Source organism: Mandrillus leucophaeus, unplaced genomic scaffold (genome assembly GCF_000951045.1).
Source record: "Mandrillus leucophaeus isolate KB7577 unplaced genomic scaffold, Mleu.le_1.0 Scaffold178, whole genome shotgun sequence".
Lineage (NCBI taxonomy): Eukaryota > Metazoa > Chordata > Mammalia > Primates > Cercopithecidae > Mandrillus > Mandrillus leucophaeus.
In genome coordinates this window covers 1,205,770-1,233,582 of record NW_012101787.1, presented here as the reverse complement: position 1 = coordinate 1,233,582, position 27,813 = coordinate 1,205,770, and the positions used below count along the sequence as shown (strand labels likewise).

Below are 27,813 nucleotides of genomic sequence, written 5' to 3'. Positions count from 1 at the left end.
AGCAAACTATCACAAGAACAGAAAACCAAACACCACATGTTCTCACTCATAAGTGAGAGCTGAACAATGAGAACACATGGACATAGGGGAACATCACATACCGGAGCATGTTGGTGGGATGGGGGGCTAGGGGAGGATAGCATTAGGAGAAATACCTAATGTAGTTGACGGGTTGATGGGTGCAGCAAACCACCATGGCATGTGTATACCTATGTAACCTGCATGTTCTGCACATGTACCCCAGAACTTAAAGTATAATTAAAAAAAGATTTATTGACTATAAGGAGGATATTGTGCTGTAATATACTGTTCATATATTATGAGATTCTAATGGTTAGCATTGTTTAGTCATTTGTAAATATCTGCAGTGGTAAATTGTTAAGTATGGAATTTCAGTACCCCAAAATAGGTATACACACAAAAATTTAAGAATATTTATCATCAGTGCAACAATTTTCAGTCAGGATTCTTTGCCCATGATAAAGTATGTAGGCTGTGGAATCTAGCCAACCTGGCTTTCACTCTTCTACTTAGTAGCTACATAACCTCAGACAGGCTACTTAGGTACTCTATTTTTCTTTGTCTATCAGAGGGATATATAATAATACTTACTTCTTAGGAGCTGCTGTAAAGATTTACCAAGATAATAGTAGTAGCAGAAAACACTTCTCTAGTCCTTACTGTGTACCAGACACTGATCTAAGCATAATACATTTAAAAATCATAATATCTCCACAACCACTGTATGCAGTGGGTACTGTTGTGTCTGACATTAAATATTAGCAAATAATACCAACAACTACCACCATCAAGAAGTCAACTACATTCTGATGACAATAAGAATGCATTGAAAATGTTACCATGTTCTATTGAAGTTTAAATTCATATTATCTAAAGTCATGTTTAAAGATTTTTAAAACTCTGTTTACTATATTTTTTACCCTTGCTTTCTTGATACTTTAATTAAAATCAGAATTAAGATGTGATGATCACCTGTCTTCAGATAAGCTATACTGTATTTTCAGCCACAGGTTAAACAGTTCAGGGGTATAGAGATAATTGGACAGAACATTTAGATAACTGAAGCCCTCACTGGCTACTAGAATTTATCAAGGGCCTGCATTACTCTGTATGCTTTTGGTGGTGGGTCATTTTTTAAATAAGCTGTGTAGATCCACAAACAAAATGATAGATTCAGAAATACAAGTAAGCTTGACTATTAATTTAAGTTTCAGTCATCAGTATCAGCAGTTTTTACTGTTTTTTTTCCTCAGCTGAGTGACAGAAGCAAAAGACACATATCAAACATGCTCTGGGAAAATTCACGAGGCAGTTATAAAATATATACAATCTCTGTGTTTTGGATATATGACATAATCTTCCATCTTACAATGGCAGCTTATACAGGGGACAGGAAGGAGTTTTGGTAGAGTCCCAGAAAGTGATAGGCAATCTTTAACAGTGCTTTGAGCTATGGTTGACTCAGGCAGAATAGAACACCCAGTATCTCTGGTTAAAAATAACTCAGTAGAAAAATAACCATGCAAGCAAGCATTTGAACCAGAATGCATATATGTCTTGAAGCCTAATTTGGGGGAAATTTTCAAGCCCAAAATACTCTAGATATAAATGTGTTAAATGTGCAATCCAAGGTCAACCAGAGAACCTACAGCTAACAAAATTGATAATATAATGCTAAACTGCAATATTGCATCATTAAAAGGTAAGAATGGCACCAGCATAAAACCATGGCTAACTCAAGATACCAAAGATGTCCAGAAGCCTCCCTTCGCAAAACAGCAGGAATGTCAGCTATCTAGGCATGCAATTTCACTGGTCAAGCATATTTGAGAGCCTTGCAGTAAGCCAGACCTTACATGATAGCCAGCTCTTAGTGGAGTATAGAATTGAGTAATCCTCGGCAAATACTTACCATGTTCTAATTTTAGCTTGTCATATATAAATGCCAACTTAAAATGACTTTAACAAGTAGGTTGCTAATAAGTCCTGAAAGTAAAAATGAAAGTTAATAACATTGTGCATCATTTGCCAGTAAGCATCTCCATTCCAAGTGTGTGTGTGTATATTTGCCTCTTACTATGAGTTAGAGGCCAATCAGGAAACTCTTATAGTCAGGAAGCTCTTATAATCAGCTGTGAACCAGGCTTTTAAAATCATTTCCTTTACCCACACACAGACTTCACTCTGCTTATAGTGTGGCTGCGCATAGTATGACTGTTTCCATCTTGACACTTATTTTCCCATTACTATATTAAAGTGACTTTTTTCTTTATTATATTGATATACTGAATAGACCTTCTCAGGTAATATTTATGGAAACATAAAACCATTCTGGAAGGCAGTTTAACAATAACTACTTCATAAGTCTTCCCTTTGACTTAATAGTTTCACCCCTACAAATCTGATAAGTATATTTAAGGAATGGCCAAAATTATACATATTTACAAGAAAAATTATGGCATTTTTGCTAGTGCTTAACACAGGCAAAAAATTTATCAATTGATCGTAGGTTAAAGTATATCTGTACAATAGAATGCTGTGTAGCTGTCCAGAGGGAGATAAGAAAGTTTTATATACACAGATGCCCCTCGGCTTATGAATTATGATGGTGTTATGTCCTGATAAATTCATCGTAAGTTGAAAATACTGTGAAATTGAAAATGCATTTAATATACGTAACCTATTGAACATCATAGCTGAGCTTAGCCTGCCTTAAATATGCCTGAAACACTTATAGCTTACAGTTGGGCAAATCATCTAACATGAAACCTATGTTTTAATATGATGTTGAATATCTCATGTCATTTATTGAATGCTGTACCGAGGGTGAAAAACAGAATTGTGTTGCACCATCATAAAGTCAAAACATTGTAAATCAAACCATAATTAGTCAGGGACTGTCTGTACTGACATAGAAAGTCTTCCAAGACATGTTATAAAGTGGCAAAATATAAGTGGCAAAGCAGTGTGATGTGGTCATGTGTATTTTGAATTATATATACACAAATTTGTATATAGGTGATGCTGGATTTATATTAAATATAAGATAAGATGAGGTTTGTGTTACAACTAAGTAAGAAAAGGTATATAAAATGATTTACATCATGCCTACTTAGTGCATTGAAATAATTAATAAAATTTGCCATTGTTTTTACCTTTATGGAGTGGATAGAGGAAGGAAAAATAGGGCTGCCTTTACTTATTTTACATGTTTTGCATTGAATGATTTTACATGTATTATTTTAGTACAGTAAGAGAGAAAACCATTTACTCTTGGGAGAAGATCTGGAAAAGCATATTCACACTAAAATATTAATGACATAACAAAACTTGACATTTTTCTTCTGACACAAGATACTGAAGAACTCCTAATATATGAGCACAGTGGTGACCTCTGATACTCTTTTGGACAAGGAGTCTTCCTAAAGTCTATAAAAGCAGTTTTGGAGTTTTGGTTATTTGTTTTCACCTTTAAATACCTACCCGTATTTGTAATTGTATTTCTTCCTTTGTGTTATCAGGAGTGTGGGAGGGGTGCGGGGGGGAGAGGGATATGTATACATATTATTTAAGCATTTAGGTGATTATTTTTCAAGAATTGTTGGAAAATTTAAGAAAGCAATGGAAAGAATAATGATAATAATTACTGCTTAGTTATCTAAATAATTTAAGCTTCTTTTTCTCCCTTCTTCCGAATCTTTTCTTAGCAAATAAGAATCACCCTGAAAGTAGTTTAAAAGAGACATTCTAGTGACCATACCCAATGAAGTACTAAATACTCATCCTGTTAGAGTGATTATTACAAGGACTCTAAAGGAAAACATTGATTATGTTAGATTATTTATTTTAGAGAATTTTATTCTCAGCTTATAGTCCTGGTTCTGTGAACTGGAGAACTCATTCAGAATAATTATATATCTTTAAAATGCTGATGTTATATTTTATTGAAATTCATTAAAAATTGTAGAAAAAGGTGCTCATTTGAAAACTTCCAAATGTCAGTTTTTCAGAATGACAAACTTAATTATGTAGAAATTGACTAAATTGGTTGATTCTTTCTAAAGTCAGTGTGGGATTAATAATGTCATGCATGGATCTATTGAGAACTTAAAAATACTTGTGGTAAACTTGATGATGTAATGCTATTTTGTTAGGAAAGATGGCCTCTTTTCTTAAGTTGCAATCCTTTAAGGATTCAAAGCCCTAATGGTACATAAGCAATATTGTATGCTGTAAGCTCATTATCATTGGAGGGGAGGTTTAATATAGAGTTTAAGAGCACAAAATATAGAATCAGACCGTTGGTGTTAAAATCCTGGCTCTGCCACTTCCTGGCTGTGATCTTGGACAAGTTACTCTCTCTCTCTGCCTTGATTTTCTTACCTGTAAAACAAGGATATAAATAGTAAGTGGTAGAACTCTTATTTCATAAGGCTGTTGTAAGATTGTTGTAAGAATTTAATGGGTTAGTATTTATAAAGCAGGTCTACATATAGTAAGTGTTCAATAAGGGTTGCTACTATTCATCAGTTTGGTCATGTAATATCTAGTGTTATATATGTGTGTTGTCAAATAAACTAGTTGTTTACATATTATTGTTTAAAAGAACATTATTGAATTACAATCTGTTTTAAGTATCTTTTATACTTTTATTTTTGTGAGATGTAAAAACTGATTTTTTTACTAGTTGGTTTTGATTATTTGTTTCTTGTTTGTATTACAGTTACAAATTATAATACTGTGGTAGAAACAAATTCAGATTCAGATGATGAAGACAAACTCCATATTGTGGAAGAAGAAAGTGTTACAGATGCAGCTGATTGTGAAGGTGTACCAGAGGATGACCTGCCAACAGACCAGACAGTGTTACCAGGGAGGAGCAGTGAAAGAGAAGGGAATGCTAAGAACTGCTGGGAGGATGACAGTAAGTCTGATTTTTTTTGTAATATTGTATTCTCATGATTAGTTTTTAAAATATATATTAATGGAAAAGATAAATTGGATGAAAAGTTTGAAATCAATAGTAAATTTGGCTATCAATAAATATTAGGTGTCCTACTTACTAAAACGTAGATTATGAAGCAGTAAGACAGTTATTTTGACCATATTTACAATGCATATAATTTATTGAAATTTAGTAGAATTTACTAACCAGGATCAAGCTTTCCAAATACTGTTGATATAATTGAACCTACCTTTAATTTTTTATTGTAACCCCAAATGAATACTGTACTTAGAAACCAATAAATATTATATTGATATAGTGAAATTATAATTCAATGTGCAAAAATCCCAAACAATATAAATCATGGAGGTATTTTTAGTGCTTGTAAGCCTCTCTATACATACATCAGAATCCTTTAAGTAAGGTGGGTTTTTTTTTCACTTTATATGTTTACTTTTACTCAAAGCGTGGCTGAGTGGAAGGAGCAGTGAAAGTAAGGAGACCCTCTACTTGCTGCACTTTTAATGAATAAACAATGAAAGTTTAATCTTCTTCCTCATCTATCAAATGGAGAAATTGGACTTAGTCTTTTATTCTAGCTCTAAAATTTCTTCTTTCTACTTTTCCTAATAAACTAATTAAATTATTTAGCCTGTCTTGCCAGGGTAAGCACCAGTGATATAAAAATAGGATATGGAAGTGGCATAGTATTAATTCGAGAGGTTGGGGATCAGGAACAAGGACATCAGAAAAGGTAAACAAGTGCATGCAATAACTCAAATCCAAGACCAGTCAAAGGAGAAGCTTCCTAGCAAGAGTTCAAGTTCAAAGAGGTCATCTAGATAAGATATCAAAACTAAAATCTGGAAAAGTGGGTCAGGCATGCAGGTCAGGATATCATCTGGATAATGAAATGTGGAAGTATAGATAAAAGCTCAGATAATAGGCACAGATTGGCAGAAGTTAAGATTTCTACAATATGACAAATCTAATGGTTAACAAGGGACTTTGAAAATAATGTAGATCAGCCCTCTCATTTTATAGTGTTCATTTGTCCATTCAGCAACCTCTGTAGAAATTGGTTGCAACTGTGGATAAGACTCTCTGCATGAATGATGCATATAGGGCTTAATGGAAAAGAGAGATAAATAAGTCACACATACATTGTAGTTTTATTTAGGTATACATTATGTGGCAGCATCAAGGAGGAACATCCAAATTAGAGAAGGAAGGGGAAGTCCTAGAAGAGTTCTGAGTGAAACAGAATTGGTCTTTAGTTCTTAAGGACCAATGGAGGTTAATTAGGCAAAGTAGAGTGAATATAAGGTGTTTCAGGCAAAAGAGGCAACACACATGAAACCACAGACACTTGAGCAAAGTGGTCACAGAAAATGAGATCAGAGAAGTAAACAAGGGAAAAAATATGAAGTGATTTGTGTACTGTGTCAAGGAATTTGAACCTTATCATGGAAGTTATGAGAAGAACATCATTAATGTAATTTATAAATAAGTCTGGTGCAATATGGAAAAAGAATTTTACAGGGAGGGAGGCCCAAGCAGCTACATCTGCTGTCTGCCAGGCCGGGATAGAGTGGGGCCCATGTATGCTCACATGCCCAATTCAGGATCCACCACCATTCCTGCAGGACTGAGGTGAATCTAAACCACACATGAGCATGCCTGCCAGTCCCTCCTAAGATTGCCTGCCTGGCCATTGCTGTGGAGTAGGATCCACAGCATAGCCTGCATTGCCCCACCTGAGTGGTTTATTGCTACCTGGGAACACTTCACTCCTCCCATCACTGCCAGTGGTTGATCCTAAGGAGCCAGAGGACAGATCCACTGGCTTGGTCTCAGTTTGCCAGGACTCAAGCATACCACCCAAGAATATGGGGATGAGATCTGTGGCCTGATCTCAAGCAGGGGAGGAACCCCCACTGTCAGAACACAGAGAAGAGTGTGGTGCGGGTTTTTCAGATGGTACAGAAGCTGGGCACCCCTCCCTTCATGAGAACAGACTAGGAAGGGTGTAGCCTCATAGCCTTGGTTTCTGCTGCAGGGAGTCTTGCATTCTGGAATGCCTGGAATGGCATGGCAGTCTGGACACAGGTGGTTTGGGATTTGCATAACTAATTGGGCCGGCTGCCAGGGTGGACACTGGAGGGAGACCCACCAGTCAGGGGTGTAGAAGCTGGGTGGGCCCCATGGCCATCTGCTGGAATGAAAACCCAGGGCCAGCCCTCTTATCCTGAACCAGCTCTTATGGCACAGGAGAGATGCCTCCACCCCTCCCTAGAGTGTTGTTCCAGCTGCCTGAGAACTGCCCCAACAGCCCTACCAAGGTCCCATCTGCCTCAGAGAGCCTGATCACAGGCTTACCGGACACAGTCCCACCCAGCTTTGCCCCCTCTAGCCAGCCTTGGGAGCGGAGCATGGAATGGGACCACTGAGAGCTCTACACCCCCACCCATCACCAGGGACACCCTCGTATTTCCTATCAACAAAGGCCAAGTAAAAATCCCACTGTCATCACTGCAGCTGCCTCTCACCTGCCAGCATCACCTACTGTCCAGGAGGTCAAACTTCATGGCCTGTCACAACAACTGTTGATATCATTGCACAACACTTAGACAGCTCTTCCCTGCAGGCATCACCTGCTGGCCTGTAGGGTGAACTACACAACCCAGTATAATTCCTGCTGACAAGTACACAGTGCTAAGGAAAGAGATAATCTTCCCCCAAAAGACCTCCAACTTTGCGTCTCTTTAGGAGACAGTGAACCTTTCTACACATACAGCGCTCCACTACTACAAACAATTAACATTTGAGAAAACGACTACACTAAGGCTATCTATAACCAAGGAATTTATACAGAGCCTTGGCCCCCTAAAAGCACATAAGCAAAGCCAAAGGACACAACCCAACATACGCAAGAGTCACACCCTCAAGAGGCAAAGAAAAATAATCCCACCCAAATTAAGATCAATCCAAAAATAAGTGCTTTTACACATGAGAAGGAACCAGCACAAGAAGTCCAGCACCATGAAGAAATAGAATGTTGTGACATCCCTGAGGGACCACATTGGCTCTCTAGCAGTGAATCCTAATGAAAATGAAAACTTTGAAGTGACAGATAAAGAATTTAAGATATGGACCGTAAAGAAGCCCAGTGAGATCCAAGAGAAAGTTGAAAACCAAAGCAACTAGAGAAACAATCCAAGAAATGAAAGATAACATAGATATATATTTTTAAAAAACAAATGGAACATCTGAAAATGATAAATTTGCTGAAGGAACATCAAAACACTGTTGAAAGCCTTAACAATAGACTAGACCAACCAGAAGAAAGATTTCAGAGCTTGAAGACTAGTCTTCAAATTAACCCAGTCAGACAAAGAAAAAAATAATTTTTTAATGAACAAAGCCTTCAAGAAATGTGGGATAATGTAAAGCTACCAAACCTACGACTTACAGGCATTCTTGATGGAGAAGAGGAAAAAGTAAAAAGCTTGGGAAAATATTTGAGGGAATAATATAGGAAAATCTCCCAATCTTCCAGGGATGTAGACATCAAGATACAAGAAATTCAGAGAGTACCTGAAAAATACTGTACAACACTAACATGTCCAAGGCATATAGTCATTAGGCTATTCAAGGTCAATGTGAAAGAAAAATCTGAAATACAGCTAGAGACAAGTGTCAAATCACCTATGAAGGAAGCTCATCATCCTGATGGTAGACTTCTCAGCAGAAATGTTGTAAAACAGAAGAGATTAGAGGCCTATTTTTGGCCACCTCGAAAAAATGTCAGCCGAGAATTTTATATCCTGCCAAACTAAGCTTCATAAATGAAGGAGAAATAGTCTTTCCCAGATAAGCACACATAGAGAGAATTCATCGCCACTACACCATCTTAGAAGAAATGCTCGAAGGAATTCTGAACATGGCAGTAAAAGGATAATACTTGCCATCATAAAAGCACAGGTAAGTAGAAACCTCAAAGATCCAATAAAGCAATTACACAACTGAGACTCCAAGGCAACTAGCTAACAAAACTATGATGGGAAAAAAACACACACATTAATATTAACCTTGAGCATAAATGGCCTAAATATTCCATTTAAAAGATAAAGACTAGCAAATTGGATAAAAGAAGAAGGACTCAACCATCTGCTGCCCACCAGAGACCCACCTAATGGCAAAAGACAACTACAGACTCAAAGGGGCTAGCAGAAGAAAAGAAATAACAAAGAGAATGACTAAATGAGATTGAGACCAAAAAAAGTGATAAAAAGCATCAACATAGTGAAGAGTTTGTTCTTTGAATGGATAAACAAAATTGGTAGACCACTAGCTAGTTTAATGAAGAAAAAAGAGAAAATTCAAATAAGCACAATCAGAAATGATAAAGGTGGCAGTATTGCTGATACAACAGAAATACAAAAGCTCATCAGGGGTTACTATGAGCATCTCTATGTGCACAAATTAGATAACCTAGAAGAAATAGGTAAATTCCTGGAACACACAACCTCCCAAGATTGAATCAGGAAGAAATAGAAATCCTGAACAGACCAATTATGAGTAAGGAAATTGAATCAATAGTAAAAAACCTTCCAACAACAAAAAAGCCCAGGACCAGAGAGATTTACAGGACTGTTTTGCCATATCTACAAAGGAGAGCAGGTTACCAGTCTTACAGAAGCTATTCCAAAATACCAAGGAGGGAGGGATACCTCCCTAACTCATTCTGTGATACTGGTTATCTCCCTGGTGAATATAAATGTAAAAATCATCAACAAAATACTGGCAAACCAGATTTATCAGCACATCAAAAACAAAATGTATCACAATCAAGTGTATTTTATTCCAGGGATGCAAAGATGGTTCAACATTTGCAAGTCAGTAAATGTGATTCACCACATATTCAGAATTAAAAAGAAAAACGATATGATCATGTCAATCAATAGATGCAGAAGAGGCTGTTGGTAAAATTCAACATCCCTTTATGTTAAAAACCCTCAAAAACTAGGCACTGAAGGAACATACCTAAAAATAATAAGAGTCATATATGACAAACTCAGAGCCAACATCATATTGAATGGGGGAAGGCTGAAAGCATTCATCCTAAGAACTGGAACAAGGCAAGAATGCCTACTCACACCACTTCTATTCAACATAGTACTGGAAGTCCTAGACAGAACAGTTGGGCAAGAGAAAGAAACAAAAGACATCCAAATTGGAAAAGAGAAAATCAAATTATCTCTGGTCACTAATGACAAGCCCCCATACCTAGAAAATCCTAAAGACTCGTAGACTTGATAAACAACTTCAGTAAAGTTTTAGGATACAGAATGAATGTACATAAACCAGTAGCATTTTCTGTATACTGTTACTGGATCTGAGAACCAAATCATGAACTCCATCCCATTTACAGTAGTCACACACAAAAATAAAATAGCTAGGAACACATTGAACCAAAGAGGTGAAAGATCTACAGGAAGATTACACAAATGGAAAAGCATCTCATGCTTATGGATTGGAAGACTCAATATTATTAAAAATGACCATAATGCCCAAAGGAATCTGCAGATTCAAAGCAATCCCTAATTACCAATGTCATTCTTCACAGAATTAGAAAAAACAATCCTGAAGTTCATATGGACCAAAAAAAGAGCCTGAATAGCCAAAGCAATCTTAAGCATAAAGAACAAAGCCAGAAACATCACATTACCTGACTTCAAATTATACTACAAGGCTGAACAGCATGATACTGATATCATGATACCATGATAAAGATGGACGCATAGATCAGAGGAATAGAATAAAGAACTCATAAAGTGACATACCTACAACCAACTGACTTTCAACAGATTCAACAAAAATAAACAATGAGGAAAGGACATCCTATTCAGTAAGTGGTGCTGGGAAATTGACTAACCACATGCAGAAGAATGAAACTGGACCTCTGTGTCTCATCATATTCAAAAATTAACTCAAGATGAATTAAAGACCCGTAAATGTAAGATGTGAAACTCAAAATCCTGAAAGAAGACCTAGGAAAAACTATTCTGGACATTGGCATAGGCAAAGAATTTATGACTAAGACCCCAAAAGAAAATAAAACAAGAACAAAAATACACAAGTGGTACTTAATTAAACCAAAAAGCTTTTTCACAGCAAAAGAAATAACAGAGTAAGCAGACAACCTACAGAATGAGAGAAAACATTTGCAAGTCATACCTCCGACAGAGAACTAATATCCAGAATCTACAATGAACCCAAATAACTCAGCAAGAGAAAAACAACCCCATTAAATACTGGTCAAAGGACATGTATAGACGTTTCTTAAAAGAAGACATAAAATTGCCAACAAACATTTTTAAAATGCTTAATATCACTAATCTTCAGAGAAGTGCAAATTGAAGCCACAATGAGATACCATCTTATACCAGTCAGAATGGCTATGATTAAAAGTCAGAAAATAGATGTTGGCGTGGATGCAGAGAGAAGGGTATTCTTATACTCTGTTGGTGGGAATGCAAATTAATACAACCCCTGTGGAAAACAGTTCGGAGATTCCTGAAAGAACTGAAAAGGGAACTACCATTCTATTCAGCAATGCCACTACTGGGCATCTACCCAAAGGGAAAGAAACCATTATATAAGAAAGACACCTTTTCGTATGTTTGTCACAGAACTACTCACAATAGCAGAGTCGTGGAATCAACCTAAGTGTATATCAGTGGATAATGGGATAAAGAAAATGTGGTCCATATATACCATGAAATACTATGCAGTCATAAAAACAAATGAAATTATGTCCTTTGTAGAAACATGGATGGAGCTGGAGGCCATTATACTAAGTGAAATAACTCGGTAACAGAAAATCAAATACTGCACATTCTCACTTGTAAGTAGGAGCTAAACAGTGGGTACATATAGATGTAAAGACGTAAATATCAGACGTTGGGGACTCCAAAAGGGGGGAAGGTGAAAGGGGAGTTAGGATTTTTACAATTACCTGTTGGGTACAGCTGTTCAGTTTGGATTATGGGTACACTAGAAGCCCAAACCTCACTATTATATACTATATCCATGTGATAAACCTGCACATGTGCCCCCCAAATCTAAAATTTAAAAAATATAAGGAAAAGAGTATACTACAACTGATACTAAACAAAGACAGAGGATGATAGGAGACTATTATGGACAGTTACACACTAACAAATTGGATAATCCTAAAGAAATGGATAAATGAATAGAAACATACAACCTACCAAGATATACCATGAAGAAATAGAAAATATTAATAGACCAAGTAAGGAGATTGAATCTGTAATCAAAAGTCTCCCAACAAAGAAAAGTTGAGATGAGATGGCTTCACTGGTTAATTGTACTAATCATTTAAGGAAGAATTAATGACAAGTGGTCAACTTGTAGAATCAGTTCTTCTCAAATTTTTCTAGAAATTTGAAGATGGAGGAATACTACCAAACTCATTCCATAAGACCAGGATTGTTATGATATCAAATTCAAATAAGAACACAGGAAAATTATAGGCCAGTATATATCTCTGTTGAAGGTAGATGCAAAAATCCTCAACAAGATAATAGTAAACTGAATTCAGTAGGAAATTTAAAATATCATACACCATGATCAACTGGGACTTATTCCTGGGATGCAAGAATGGTTTAACCTATGCAGATAAAAAATGTGACATAACACATTAATATTCTGATATTCATAGATCTCTAACATAATGTAGTCAAAGATCTAAATTATATTAGGAAATATAATATGCTATTGAAATTTTAAGTATGTAGTAAGTACCTTCAAAAAGCTATTATCTGTGAATGAAACTCCAAATTAGGATTAAGTTCTTAAAAGAAGAATTATATGGAAAAAAAGAGTATTTTATTGTAAATATTAAACTAGGATATGTTATCAAAAATAAACAAAATTTATACAGTAAGTGTTATTGTCTTAAAATACTATCAACTTTATTTTCTGTAGAGAAGAAAGTGTAAGTTGGCAATGTCCCAACATGTCTGTATTAATCTTGCAAGATCTTGTGGTTCAGCCAGAAACTCTCATGCTTGTGTCAGTTAACCTTTTTAAGTATAACTTTTGAAACACCTGTCTTAAAGGCTTCCTTGTGCTTTCAGTTTTTAAAACATATATAAAACTAATCTGATAATGTGAAATGTTGTTTAATATGTTAGTTATTTCTTAGTATTTTGAAATTGATGAATATGCTTTCAGTTTTTAAAACATATATAAAACTAATCTGATAATGTGAGATATTGTTTAGTATGTTAGCTATTTCTGAATATTTTGAAATTGGTGAGTTTTAAAACTGTCCCAAGTTAACAGCGATTTAAAAACATTTTTCTCACATGTAGTTTTTAAAACTCTCTGGAAATTTACATGTTTACAAAACTGCCAAGACAATTAAACTTCTTTATGTTAAAAATGTTTTAAACTCTGATCATATAGCACATAGTAATAATGCTTTCTTAGGCATAAATTATAATAAAATACTATAAGTAATACATGTAAAGAATATATCAATCACTAAGCCTTGAAGCAAATTGCATTCATCCTTCAAGATTCAGTTGAACCTACTCTTTGGAATCATTTTCAGCCAGAGGTGGTGTATGATTTAGAAAAAGTTAAGCACATGGCTTCTAGTCTTCGCTGTACCATCTCTTGAGTTCCACTTGTACATATGTAAAATGAAAACAATGGGCCAGATGACCCCTGAGTGTTGTTTTATTTTTTAGCTCTATTTATAAGGGAACACTTCCATTTGCACTAAACATACTGTATGAATATTTAAGTATTTCTGAGTATCTGAGTGTTCAGAGGTGGCACTCAAGACGGAGTTTAGGCTTTCCCTACAGTGTTGAACCTTGGTGTATATTCTGTCATCTTTAAAAAACCAATCAAACAAATTTGCTACCTAGAGTACAGTGTGTATAGGTCTTTTGGTCATTAGCCTTATAATATGTAGTCATTTAAAATATTTTCCAAAGTTACTTAGGTAAATTCTTTTTTCCATACTTCATTCATAATAGTTTTATTACTGTTGGTATTGTATTTTTCATTCTCCCTATCTGCTGATGATTTAAATTATTTTTGGGGGGAATAGGAAACATTGCCATAGTTATATAAATAAGCTCTACAAAAAGGTGTACTCAGGGAAGTGTCACTCCCTATGCCTACTACCCTGTTTCCATTCTCCTTCCAGTTGTTAAATTTGTTTGTCATAGAGATTTGGGTTGTTCTGAAACTACTTAAGTGTATACTGAGATATAACAAGTAAGTAAATACGTTTCAGACAATAAGACCCAGGTTTCTCACTGTAAGAGAAAAGGCTAGTGTAAAGGCTATGGTGTTCAATTGGAATTGGAGGTATCAGTATGAACTCATGGTTCTGAATATATATAAAAACAGATAAATATGAAAATATAGAACGGGTGTTAGTGTACATACATGTGTTTCCAAGCCCTGCCTACTAACAAGACATGAAAGCAGTGACACCCAGTAGTAGTGAACATATATAATACCCAGATCTAGGATTCAAACACCATTCTCCAGTAGAAAGTACTAAGCCTCCTTGGAGAAATGGCTGATTCTATATCTAGGGCAGGGAAAATAGAAGATGAGCCTGGAATAGTAAGTACCCATAAATAAATAAATTTCAGGTGCAGTGGCATGCATCTGCAATCCCTGCTACTCAGGAGGCTTTGTAATCCCAACTACTCAGGAGGCTGAGGCAGGAGGATCGCTTGAGACCAGGAGTTTGAGACCAGCCTGGGCAACTTAGCAAGACTGTATCTCAAAAAATGACTAAATGAATGAATGATGAGAGCATGTCAAAAAAACACAGGAGCCAACTTGAAGGGGTTCCCAATAACCAATTCTGGAACAATTTTAGCAGCAAAATAAATAATGATAGCATTATTAAAATCAAGAAAATAAAAGAAATATCCATCCACCTGTACTGATATAAATACTTAAACACCTGGGAGGGAAAGGACAGGTCTTCCTTATAGTAGAAATCCAATTATAAATTAGTAAGTAAATATGGAGATGGAGACTCACCATTAGGCAAATATTGTGGTAATAATTGTTTAAAAGAACCATCAGTGGATATTAAAATAAGTGGGTGAAAGTGTAATGGGAAAAAAGAGCTTTTGCATAATTTTGAAGTATTTTCCCAGAAGATAATTAATAACTGCTAAGAGAAATATCGTAACTGGTGTGAAAAAAAAACCTGGCAGGCACCACCTTAACCAGATGATCAATTACAGATGAGAATATCACCAGTAATAACATAGTGACATACCATGTGCCCCTAATGTGGTATACTGGGCACCTATTGCCTTGGTCGTATTTTGACTCAAAATACATCACCTCAATCTAATAATTAGAAAACATCAGAGAAATCCAAGTTGAGGGGCATATGACACAATAAGTGCCCAGTACTCTTCAAAAAAAGTGTCAATGTCAAGGTCATAAAATACAAATAAAGACAAGCAACTTGTCAAAGACAAACAGATTGGATTATCAAATTTTGGTAGAGGTTACAGGAGGTTATGGACACATGATACAGTGTAGCATACTAAATTGGCTTTTGGGCCAGAAAAAAAAAAAAAAAAAAAAAGGATTATTAGTGGGGAAACTGGAAAAGGGCAAATAATGTCCCTAGATAAGTTAATAGCATTGCATAATGTTAATTTTATATCTTTCATAATACTGCTGTGATTATGTCATGTTCTCTTTAGGGGAGACTGGTTAAAGGGTATACAAGAACTCTATTTTTTACAGCTTTTCTGTAAGTCTAAAATTTTTGAAATTGAGATATTTTGAAAATTTCTGATCAAAATGAAGTAAAATCCTTTCCTTGGGCTTTGTTAGTATATATTATCTGAAAAAAAGTTGGAATTTTCAAAAATATTTTAATAAGCAGTAATAGAACAAAAGGAAAAATATTGGAATATAATAATAATTCAGCTTACAAAATGCATAGTAGGTCAGAGGATCATTCCTAGATCTCTGACTCTTGTCCCATTCCTTAGCCTAATAGAATGTCAGATATCTTGCCCCAAAGGACTCGGGAAAGTTTTTTATACTTTTCCTGATCTGTCTCCATGTTGCAGAGTGCCAGCTTACTTCTGCCCATTTCAGACCTGGTCACGATACCTTGAACTTCAGGGGCAAGGATAAATCAGGCTAATTCTGCTTTCATTAGGCTTTTCTGTTCAGGCCTGGTTGGGGTTTGAGAGAATATGCCTCTCTAAAACACTAGATGACTGGGAAGGCTGACACAACAGTCAGTGGCAATCCCACATTTCACATATTTGGTAAGGAGAATATTACTGAGTGTACCTGTATAGACCTAATGTTAATTGCTTTCCCATACATTATTTATTTTCATACTTAGAATAGCTCTGTGAGATAGATGTTGGCTCCTTTTTAAAAATAAGGAAAATGAGGCTCAGAAAGATTAAATATGTTGCCAACATGGTACATTAAGTAATGGAAAAGCCAAGATTCAAACCCAGGTCTATTTGATTCCAAAGCATGCTATTCTTTTTTTTCTTATAGGTCCAACAGAAAAATATATATACGTTAAATATATCCATACATAAAATAGAGCAGTGCAGAGGTAATTCTGTCAGTATCAATGCCCATCCATATAGAAACATCTTAAGAGAAGTTATCATATCATATATTATTTATAATTTCCCATGGCTTCCAATAAGGCTAGAATCCAGTAATTACATTATTGGTGATTTTCAGATTCATAGTGTCTGATGAAACTAAAACAGCAAAAAGAAACAATATTGACCTCAACAGGGCAATCTGATTACTGTTATCTTCATTCTTCTATCTGCTGTAAAAATATTTAACCACTTGTATTAGTTTTCTGTTGCTGTCATAACAAATGACAACACACTTAAGATTTAAATGACACAAATTTATTTTCTTTCATCTCTGTGGGTCATGAGTCCATCCCAGGTCTCACTGGGCTAAAATCTAAGTGTTGTATTCCTTTCTGTAAGTTCATGGGGAAGATTCATTTTCTTCCTCAGATGGTGGCATAGTCAGATCCTTTTGGTCATACAAGGACCCCATTTCCTTGCTGGCTGAAGGCCATTCCCAGCTTCTAGAGGGTACCTGCATTCCTTGGCTTGTGACTTCTTTTCTCTATCTTTAAAGCCAGGAAAACAGGTCAAGTCTTATTTCTTTCATATGGTGTCTCCACTCCTGCCTCCCTCTCTTTCACTTTTAAGAGCTCATGTGATTAACTGGCCCACCCAAATAATCCAGGATAATCTCCCCACCTTGGGGTCCATAATTTTAATCACATCTGCCAAGTTCATTTCACCATTTAAAGTAATATAGTCACAGGGTCACAGGGTCTCAGAGTACTAGGATGTGGGCATCTTCATGGATCCCTGGTTCTGCAGACCACTACATGAAAAAAATCACACAAGTTCATAAACCACTGGCTAATATTAATAATCATAACTTTACTGAGCAGTTTATTTGTGTCAAGTAATGTTCTAAATTGTGTTTTATATATTAATCTAATCATTGCAGTACTGTAATGCAGCAGGTTACTTAGCCCCATTTTATAGATGAGAAAAAAATAAGTACAAAAGACATTAGGTATTTACCAGAGTCACTGATAGTAAGTATCATCTGTAATTTCAACCAGGCGGTCTGAGTCTGTAAGCTATGCCATTAACTTCTGTACTATCATAAGTCACTCAGATGATTCAGGACTTTGGATATTTTACTTAACTAGGGTCAAAATGTTTAGCAAATCTATACTGTATGTGGGCTGGTTATTCTTAGTATTTTAGGTAAATGAATATTTTTTTCTTGCTGGCTGAGAGAAAAGGAATGATAATGAGGGTACACAGATGACTGAAAATGAATGTTATTTCCTTAGATTATTTTACTCATTATCACTGTTGTATAAGAAATGTCACTGTTAGTTAATAAGTTCCTTCAGAACAACGTAGAGGAAAAAAAAGACGGTAATTAGGTTATCATGTAATCCAATGACATACATCTCTGTTGCAGCACTTGCAATGATGTTGTAATTCTCTGTGTCTCTCTCCCTCTAAGCTTTGTTCTTTGGTATTAGTGGTCTTTCCAATTTTGTATTTCAGCATCTGCAGAATTTCTGGCTCATGGATCCTCAAATAGTGAATTGGATGAATGGATTAGTTAATTAATTAAATCATTCCTGTAATTGTCAATCTACTTATACCCTGCTCTTAAAATGTAATGAATTAATTTGAGGTCAAAATGTTTCAGACAAGATGATCTTCAAATTCTGCATGTAATAAAGATAATTTTAAGAGTCTCAAACAATTTGTATATTTATAGAATCCCTAATAATGGCCATTACTTATTGAGCATTTGCACTCTGCTAGGCATTGGGCTAAATGAGAGTTCAGTATTCACAACAATCCTGTGATGTAATGTTCTAGTTGTATACATGTGGAAACTAAGGACTAACTGAGTTGTATCACTCCCCCAAGTCTACTCACGGACCCAGTAGAGCCAGTGTCTTTACCTAGGAATAATTGACTCTAAAGCTTTTGCCCTTATCCACTGCCTCCTTATTTCTTTTTATTCCTAAAGTAAAACTACTCATAAGATTTCTGGATCTGATTTCTGTACTACTTGTGGATTGATTGATTGCAAAAACATTATTGTGTATTATTACCAGTTTGTCTCGCAAATAATTGAGACCAAAACATTAAAACAGTTTTAAAAATCTGTAAATGCTCCTATTCTTCTGGATTTCTACTCACAAAATTAGCACCTAGAACTAGAAAAGTAAATTTCTTTTTTTCTGAGTGTTACGATCTCAGAAAATCTTTTTTAATTAACATACTATAAAATTGACTTGATGTTCATTTATTTGAGCTTTAATACACACACACACACACACACACACACACACATACACACACACAAGTGTATTCATGTAGCAACCATGACAGGGCACAGAACAGAGCACTATCGTGCTACCCCTTTTTAGTCACATTTTCCTACTACCACAAACCCTGGCAACCGTGATCTTTTGCTATCATTTTCTCTTCTTGAGAATGTTATAAAAACGAAATCATACAACATGAAACATATTCTGTTTCACTCAGCATACAATATGAAACATTTCTATTTCGCTCAGATGTATTCAGGTTGTTGCATGTATCAGCAGGTTGATCCTTTTTATTAATAAGTAGTATTTCATTGTATGGGCGTGCCACAGTTTATCCATTCACTAGTGGAAGGACATTTGGGTTGTTTCCAACTTACAGAGATTATGAGTAAAGTTGCTATAAACATTAGTATACAGGTTTTGGGGATGAAGTTAAGTTTTCATTTCTCTAGGGTAAATATGTAGAAGTGTGATTGTTGCATAATATATTATATATATTTAATGTTTTAAGAAACTGCCAAACTTTTCCAGAGTGGTTGTACCATCCCACCAATAATAAATAAGAGATGATCCACTTTCTCTACATGGCCACAGGCATTTGGTTTTATCAGATTTTTTTTTTACTTTAGCCATTCTAATAGGTGTGTTTTCATAATAGGTTTGGTTTTCCCCTAATGGCTAATGAAGTTAAACATTTTATCATGTGTTTGTTATATTATGTCCTCTTCAGTGAAGTGTCTGCTTTGTGTATTTTCTAGTTACTTATTTTATTAAGTTTTGAGCGTTCCTTAGAGTTGTAGTAAAAACTACTGTAGCTTGTCTTTTCATTCTCTTATCCTAGTCTTTCACAGAACGAAAGTTTTAAATGAGATTTAGTTTATCACTTTTTCTTTTTATGGATCATGATTTTCATCATGCTTGGTGTCATGTGCAAGAACTCTGCTTAACTCCAGATCATCAAGATTTTCTCTTTGTTTTCTTCACCTTTTTATTAGGGCTTGTTCTATTTTTACCTAATTTTTTTGTAAGATGTTATATTGAGGTGAAGTTTCATTTCTTCAATCTGGATGTCCAATAGTACCAATACTGCTTGTTGAAAAGACTATTCTTTCTCTATTGAATATATTTTGCATTTTTGTCAGAAATTAATTGTCTATTATGTGGATCAGTTTCTGGACTTTGTTCTGTTGATCAATACATCCATCCTTTTGCCAATACCATGTAATCCTGATTACTGTAGCTTGATAGTCTTAAAATTGGGGAATGTTATTTCTCTAATTTTATTTTTCAAAATCATTTTGGCTATTGTAGTTCCTTTGCTTTTTCATATAAATTTTAGATAATCTTATTTATATTAAAAAATAATCATGCTGAAATTTTGATTTGATTTGTGTTAAATATGCAGATCAATTTGGAGAGAACTGACATCTTCCTTAAAATGTTGAGGAGTCTTCCAATTAATGAACATGGTGTGTGTTTACATTTATTTAGGTTTTCTTTTTCTTACATCAGTGTTTGATAATTTCAGAATACAGATAGTGTACATAGTTCGTTAAATTTACACCTACGTGTTTCTTTTTTGGAAATAAGGACTGTGAATGGCTTGAAGTTTTTTTCTTTTAATTTGGTTTCCAGTTCATTGCCTATGTAGACAGTCTTGTTTTTTGCAAATAGGGCCATTTTTATTTCTTCCTTTCTAATGTGTATGCCTATAATTCTTTTATTGACTTATTGCAAGACATCAAGAGTGGTAATAATGGACATTCTTGGCTTTTTTTAATCTTGAGGAGAAAAAAGCATAGTCTTTCTCCTTTAAATATAATGTTAACTGTAGGTTTCGTGTAGATACACTTTATCAAATTGAGTAGCTTCCCTTCTATTCCTGGTTCGCTGCAAGTTTTCATCGTGAATAAATGTTGATTTTTTTCGAATGCTTTTTATGCATCAATTGAAATGATCATATGGTTTTACTTCTTTAATCTGTGAATATGGAGGAATGCACTAATCAATTTCAAATATTGAATCAGGCTTTATTCTCTGAAAAGCCCCACTTGATCATTTTCTTTTTGTATATTGCTAATATTTTGTTGAAGATTTTTGTGTCAATGTTCATAAGTGATGTTAGTCTATAATTTTTTTTCTTTTTCTTTTACTTTCTTTGTACTATTGTCCTATGGTTTTGGTATTAGAGTAATCCTAGCCTTGAAAAAAATATTTAAATTGGTGTTACTTCTTTAAATATGTGGTAAAATTTGCAAGTGAAACAAGTTGGGCCTGGAGTTTTGTTTTGTTTGGGAGGAAGATTTTTTTAATTCAACTTTAAAATATTTACAGGAATATTCAGGTTTTGTATTCATCTTGGATGTGTTTAGTGTCTGATTTTTAAGGAATTTACTTATTTCAGTTATTTAGGTTTATGTTTGCACAATTGTTCCTTTATACCCTTTATACCCTTCTAAAAGGAATATACATTCCTTTATACTCTTCTAATATCTGCTGGTTCTACAGTGGTATTGTCTTTTCATTCCTGGTAGTAGCAATTTGTGGCTTCTTTTTTTTGCTTACCAGTCCTACTAAAGTTTTGTCCATTGCGTTGATCTTTACAAAGAACTAGCTTTTTGTCTCATTTTTTTTCTTTTTAATTTTATTGATTTCTGATTTGTATTACTTCTTTCTGCTAGCTTTGGGTTTATTTTGCTCCTTGTTTACTGTTCTTTTAATACACAATTTAGAATTTTGATCTGAGACCTTCTTTTATAGCACAAGCATTTAATGCTATAAATTCCCCTCTATACAATGTTTTAGGAACATTCCACAAATTTTGATGTGTTTTTTATTTCCCTTTTGGATCCATAGATTCTCTCTAAATGGTTTTATTAATTTCCAAGTGTTTGGAGATTTTCTTATCTTTTTCCTGTTGACATCTGGTCATTATGATCATAGAACATACTTTATAGAATTTCAATCCTTTAACATTTGTTCTGTTTTATAATCTTGGAAGTGGTGTATCTACATGAATATTCTGTGTACATTTGAAAAGAATGTGAATTCTGTCATTGGGGTGAGTGTTAATTATTTGGATCTAGTTGTTAATGTTGCCTAGTTCTTCTGTATCCTTGCTAATTTTTTGTCTACTTGTTCTGTCAGTTAATGCAAGAGGAGTACAGAAGTCTGCAAGAATATTGTAGATTTGTCTCTACTTTTTGTTCTGCTCATTTTTGCTTTGCTTATTTTAAAGCTCTGTTGTTAAATACATCCACATTTAAGATCACTCTGTTTTCTTGGCAAATTGACCCCCTTATCATTATGCAATGTTTTTCTTGATCTCTGATAATTTTCTTATCGCTGAAGTCTACTTTGTCTGATATTAATGTAATCACGCTAGCTTTCTTCTGGTTAATGATATAATATTTCATGATAGAATTTTTTATCCTTTTATTTTTAAACTATGTCATTATATTTGAAGTAATTTTTGTAGAGAGGATATTAGTGGAGATTGTTTTTATTATTTTTGGTCTATTCTGATAATCTCTGCCCTTAATTTTTGTTTAGGCCATTTATATTTTGTAAAATGTTTGATGTTTGGATTTGGGTTTATCATTTTATTATTTGTTTTCTGTTTTTCTGTCTGTATTTTCACTCTTCTGGTCCTCTTTTTTTGCCTTGTTTTGGATCATTTGACTATTTTTTAGTATTCCATTTTAATTTATTTTAGTTTTGACTGTGTATCTCTGTATAGATTTCTTTTAGTGGTTGCTCTATGGATTAGAATGTACATACTAACTTTTCACAGTCTGTTTAGAATCAGTCTTTTACCATGCCAAGTGGAATGTATAACTCTTTCATGTAAGTTTTGTTATTCTCTCTCCTTTATTTTATAGATGTTATATGCACTACATTATTTCTCTTCTTCTTTTATTCCTGACATTCCAAGTGTTCCTCATTTCACCTTCTTTATGACAGTTTTCCTAGAACAGATCTGCTGGCAATGAACTATACTTGTTATCTGAGAATGTCTTCATATATTACCTTCATTTTTTAAGAATATTCTCATTGAATTTAGAATTTTGAGCTGACAGATATTTTTTGTTTTAAACATGTTCCACTTTCTTATGAAATCTATGATTTCTGATTATAACTCTAGTCTTTTAAATAATTGATCCCCTATAATTATATATTATTTCATCGGGCTCTTTTTAATATTTTTTAAAACTAGTTTGATTGATGGGTTTGAGTCTAGTGTTTGATTGATGGGTTCGAGCCTAGATTTGGGGGGTTAGGAGGTTACTATTTGAGGTTCAGTTCTTAAATCTGTTGGTTTATGTCTTTCACTAAATTTGGGAAATTTTTAAACATTACTCAGTTTTTTTCTGCACTACAACTTTCTTTTCCTTCTGGGACTCCAGTGACATCAAAGTTAGATATTTTATTATTGTCGTGCATATCCTGAGACTCTTTATTTTTTAAGAAATATTTTTACTCTGTCTTATTCAAAGTGGATAGTTTCCATTGATGTACTGTCAAGTTCACCAGTCTTTGCTCTCTCATCTCCATTTTACTATGAAGCCTATCAAGTGATTTTTAAATTTTGGTTACTTTATGTTAATAGTTCTAAAATTTTCTTTTAGTTTTTATTTAAATATCTTCCATTTGCTGAGACAGTCTGTCTTTTCATTCTTTTCAACAGTGTTTACCCTTACTTCTTGGAGCATTTTTATAATTGTTGTCTTAATGTCTTAGTTTAATAATTCCAATATCTTTTTCTTCCCAGTGTTGCCATTTTCTGATCATCTTTTCCTGTGTGACTTGAGACTTTTTCTGATTCTTCACATGCCAAGTAATTTGAGATTGTATCCTGGATATTTCGAGTATTATATTATGAGACTAATAAGTTAAATAAGACTAATACTTGGTCTTATTTAAATCCTATAGAGAATTTTGATATTTTTTGCTTAACAGGCAATTTATCCAGTTGTATTCAGGATGCAATCTCCAGCCAGTATGTAGTTTGTGATTCCACAACTGGTTCACTTTTCAAAGCCTTTGAAATGCTGTTCAGATCTGTCCTTCATGTACCACCTAGGGTCCAATCTAGAACATGGATTGTAATTGTCTGTCCATACTTAGTTTCTCACAGTCTGTGATCAGATTCACATATGAGAAGTTTGAGCATAAACCCAAAAGTTCATAAACAGCCTTATGAGGTCACTTTCCTGAGCCTCTCTCTTTCGTAATCTCAGTACTTTGAGTTCCTAGAGACTCTGCTTTTCAGTCCTCTAGCCAAAACTTTGGGACTTCATTTACCCTACGTTGCCACATACTTCCTGCATCTGTGCCTGTGGAAGAGCTGAAAGAAGACAAAGAGCTCAGTGGAGGTTATATTATACTCTTAGGGCCACAGCTCCTCCTACTGGAGAGGAAGTTTTCCCTTCCTCAAAGTTTTAAATTCTTGCAGTCATCATTATTTCTGCTACTACCTTGAAGGTTAGGATGCAAGAGAATAAAGGAGAAAAGGGCAGTTTTTCTCTTCTTTAAGCCTTTTCCTGCTCCTTGAGCCTAAACTAGAAGGATTCTCCTAGAGCCTTTACTGCCATGCCCCAGGGCCCACTTTCAGGTTTTAAGCTCCTTTGAATCCGGGCCAGGGGTACCTTTTGAAAAAAGAAGAAAGAAAAAGGTAAGGGAAATCACCCTGTGCTACTCTGAATTCTTGTCATGTCATCTTCTGCAGTCCACCTGCTGTGACTTACCCTTTAGAGTCTTTAAATAACTGTTCCCTTCGTTATCCCCAGGTTTTATTAGCTAGATTCAGTAGCAGACATAAACGGTTTGTACATTCTCCATCTTAGCTGGATCTGACCTCAGGTATACATTTTTAATCGTTATCTAAGGTAATGGGTATTCACGGAGATTGTGAGTTATATTCATTTTAACTTTGCTAGACAGTTATACCACAAATATTCACATACATATTATAAATTAGAAGATACAGGAGTGGGAAAATGAAACTATCTAGAAAAGTATACAGTGAATCATTTCATCTCTAAAGTTTGAACACATTTAGGTTTGAATTCAGGAATCTGTTGGCATTCTCTTTTTTGATAGTTTTCCCTTAGCAGGAACAATAGGGTGGGAATAGCAGAAAGCTGGCCCAGCAACGACTTACAGAATGAGAGAGATATGAACTGGCCTTTAAAAAATCTGTGGAAGTTACTCATTTGGACTGGGTAATGGCTTTCTAGGCAGAGGGAACAACTTGAGAAAAGGTATAGAGAAGGTCCCCAACTTACAACTTCGACCTAAGACTTTTCACTTTACAGTGATGTGAAAGAAATGTGTATTCAGTAGAAACCACACTCCAAGGGCCTATGAAATCATTTCTCATTTTCAATATACTGTTCAATAAATTATATGAGATTTTAATACTTTATTATAAAATGGGCTTCATGTTAGATGATTTTGCCCAACTGTAGGATACCGTAATTGTCCTGAGTACCTTTAAGGTAGACTAGGCTGGACTATGTTGTTCAGTAGGACCAGTGTATTAAATGCATTTTGACATGATATTTTCCATTTATAATAAGTTTATCAGGATGTAACCTCATCATAAGTCAAGGAGTATCTATACAGGTAAAATGTGCCTGGCATGTGTGAATGTGTATCAAAGAGGAGTAGGCAAACCAGGAAAGGGAAATCTGATTCAGTTAGGTAATTACTGTGCCTTCTTAGAGGTTGCTATAAGATATTCCCATGAACACATTTGAAATGGTTAGAAACACATGGGTATGAATTTCAAAAAACACAAGTTTTTGAATTTAACACATATGCTAAATAACCAGTCCTTTAGCTTAAACTATGCTATCCTGCAAATGATAGAAAGTCTTCTGGATTTTTATTAGAATTAATCACATTTTCCATTCTTGTTTTTATTTACTAGGAATTTCATCTTATGACTAAAAAGAACAAGCCATAAGTTCTTTTGGTCTGAATTTGCAATATTTGCCTTTGACTTATTTTTTAATTAAACTTTTTATTTTGACCTAATGATAGATTCACAATAATACAGAGAAATCCTGTGTAGCCTTTACCCAGTTTCCTCCAATGGTAACATAATATAATGTCACAACAAGCATATTGACATTGATACACTCAAGATACAAAGCAGTTCTGTCACTACCAGGCTCTCATTTCCCGTTACATATTCACCCCGTCCCTCTACCTTGCCCCATTCCTTACCCCTGGCAACCACTAATCTCCATCTTTACAATCGTATTATTTGAAGAAAGTTACATAAATGAAATCATACAGTATGTAACCTTTTAGACTGGCTTTTTTTCAATTCTTGGAAATTCATCTGAGCTGTTGCTTGTATCAATAGTTCGTTCTTTTTTATTGCTGAGTAGTTATTTCATGACTTATTTTTTAGGCCAACTTTTTCCATTATTTTCCATTTTGTAAAAACAAAGTCTTATTACTCAGGCATTTTTCTCACTTACATATTTGCTTCAGAATTTATACTAAAAACAAAAACCTTAGGAGCATTCTAGTGTTCTTTTTAAAATTGCATTTAGGTTAACCAGTCATAATCTGTTGACATTATTAAGTCTTACAGGAAAAAAATACGTACAAGTTGATTTTGTTACTTTACACCCCTTTTAATTCCTACACAGAAGTAAGATGAGAACACTTGAGAGATACTGCTGCTTGAAAAATACTTAGCATAGCCTGTTTGCAGACACACTCATGCTAGTCCACGGATGATGCAGAAAGGAGCCTATACCGAGGCAGCATTTTTTTGCAGTGCTGAAGGCCAACATTAGAATGTTTTCTGTTTTCATTAGGCACCATGATCTTAGTTGTTCAACCAAAACTCCAGCCTCAATAATGAGGGAAAAAAATAGACTTCTAGTTTTTAAATTGTGGAAAATAGGTCTTGGAGTAGATTCTGAAGTATGTTAAATACTCATCTAAAGAGCCTAGAATTTATCCCAAGGGAGGATGAAGAAATGAAGAAACAAATAAATTAATCAAATTGCAGTTCCTAAAATAGTTATAAGTAGAAAAATTAGCAACGTCTAAAAATGTCTTTTTAACCTTTAATATCAATGTCATATTCCATCTTATCAGGTAGTAACTCTGGCTGTTTTGATTTTCATTTTAGAAGAATAAGGAACATAAGTATACAATAATCAATAACTGTATTACCATCATATAATTACCCAGTTGGCATACTGTTTATTATTTTAGTTTAAGGAGACACATTGAAGCGAGAAAAAGGGGGTGCTAGAGGTTTGCAGACCCTTAGCAAACATTAATGTTTATCCTACAGCTTTGTAAGCACTTTACCAAGAATCTTTAAACTGTCATTTTGCTGATGGAAAGTATAAAATGAGACTTCAGCAGAAGTTAATCTCATCATTATCTACTTAAAACAGTGTTTTTTACATTGATCTAAAGAGGTTTGTGCATATTTTGACTGTTTTTCCTATATGATCATCTTTAAGTACTAGTATGAAAGTTAATGAGTAAAGAAAATCTGCTGAATAAATCCACCTGATAACCCAAGGCACTTAAAGGAAATACATGCTATAATGCGATGCAAAGATTTTACTTGATTAGTGCTCTATTTCTCAATTTAACAACCAAACCTAAAAGAAATTTAAATCAAGACTTTTGATGGACATATTCAGTGCAATTTGATTAGGGTGCAGGTAACTACACTATTTTGGTGTGACCGTATAAGTATTCTGATCATAATTATGACATATACTCTGCTACTAGTTAGAAAAAGAACAGTTTTTAACTTCTTCATGCCTTTCATATATGCACGTGTTCTTAATACACTATTATAATAAATAAAATGTACCTGAAAATATAA

General features: G+C 34.5%; 1 protein-coding gene across 4 annotated transcripts in view; it reads left to right on the top strand.

Annotated features, from left to right (window-relative positions):
- ZEB1 (zinc finger E-box binding homeobox 1) overlaps positions 1 to 27,813 on the top strand; it is a 189,024-nt gene that overhangs the window by 125,880 nt on the left and 35,331 nt on the right. For all 4 annotated transcript variants that reach the window (XM_011977310.1, XM_011977311.1, XM_011977309.1 and 1 more), the window contains one exon: positions 4,745 to 4,945. Coding sequence is in view for 2 of the 4 variants with exons in the window: in XM_011977309.1 (XP_011832699.1) it covers positions 4,745 to 4,945 (201 nt within the window). In the remaining 2 variants the exon portion in view is untranslated. The remainder of the gene's footprint in view (positions 1 to 4,744; positions 4,946 to 27,813) is intronic.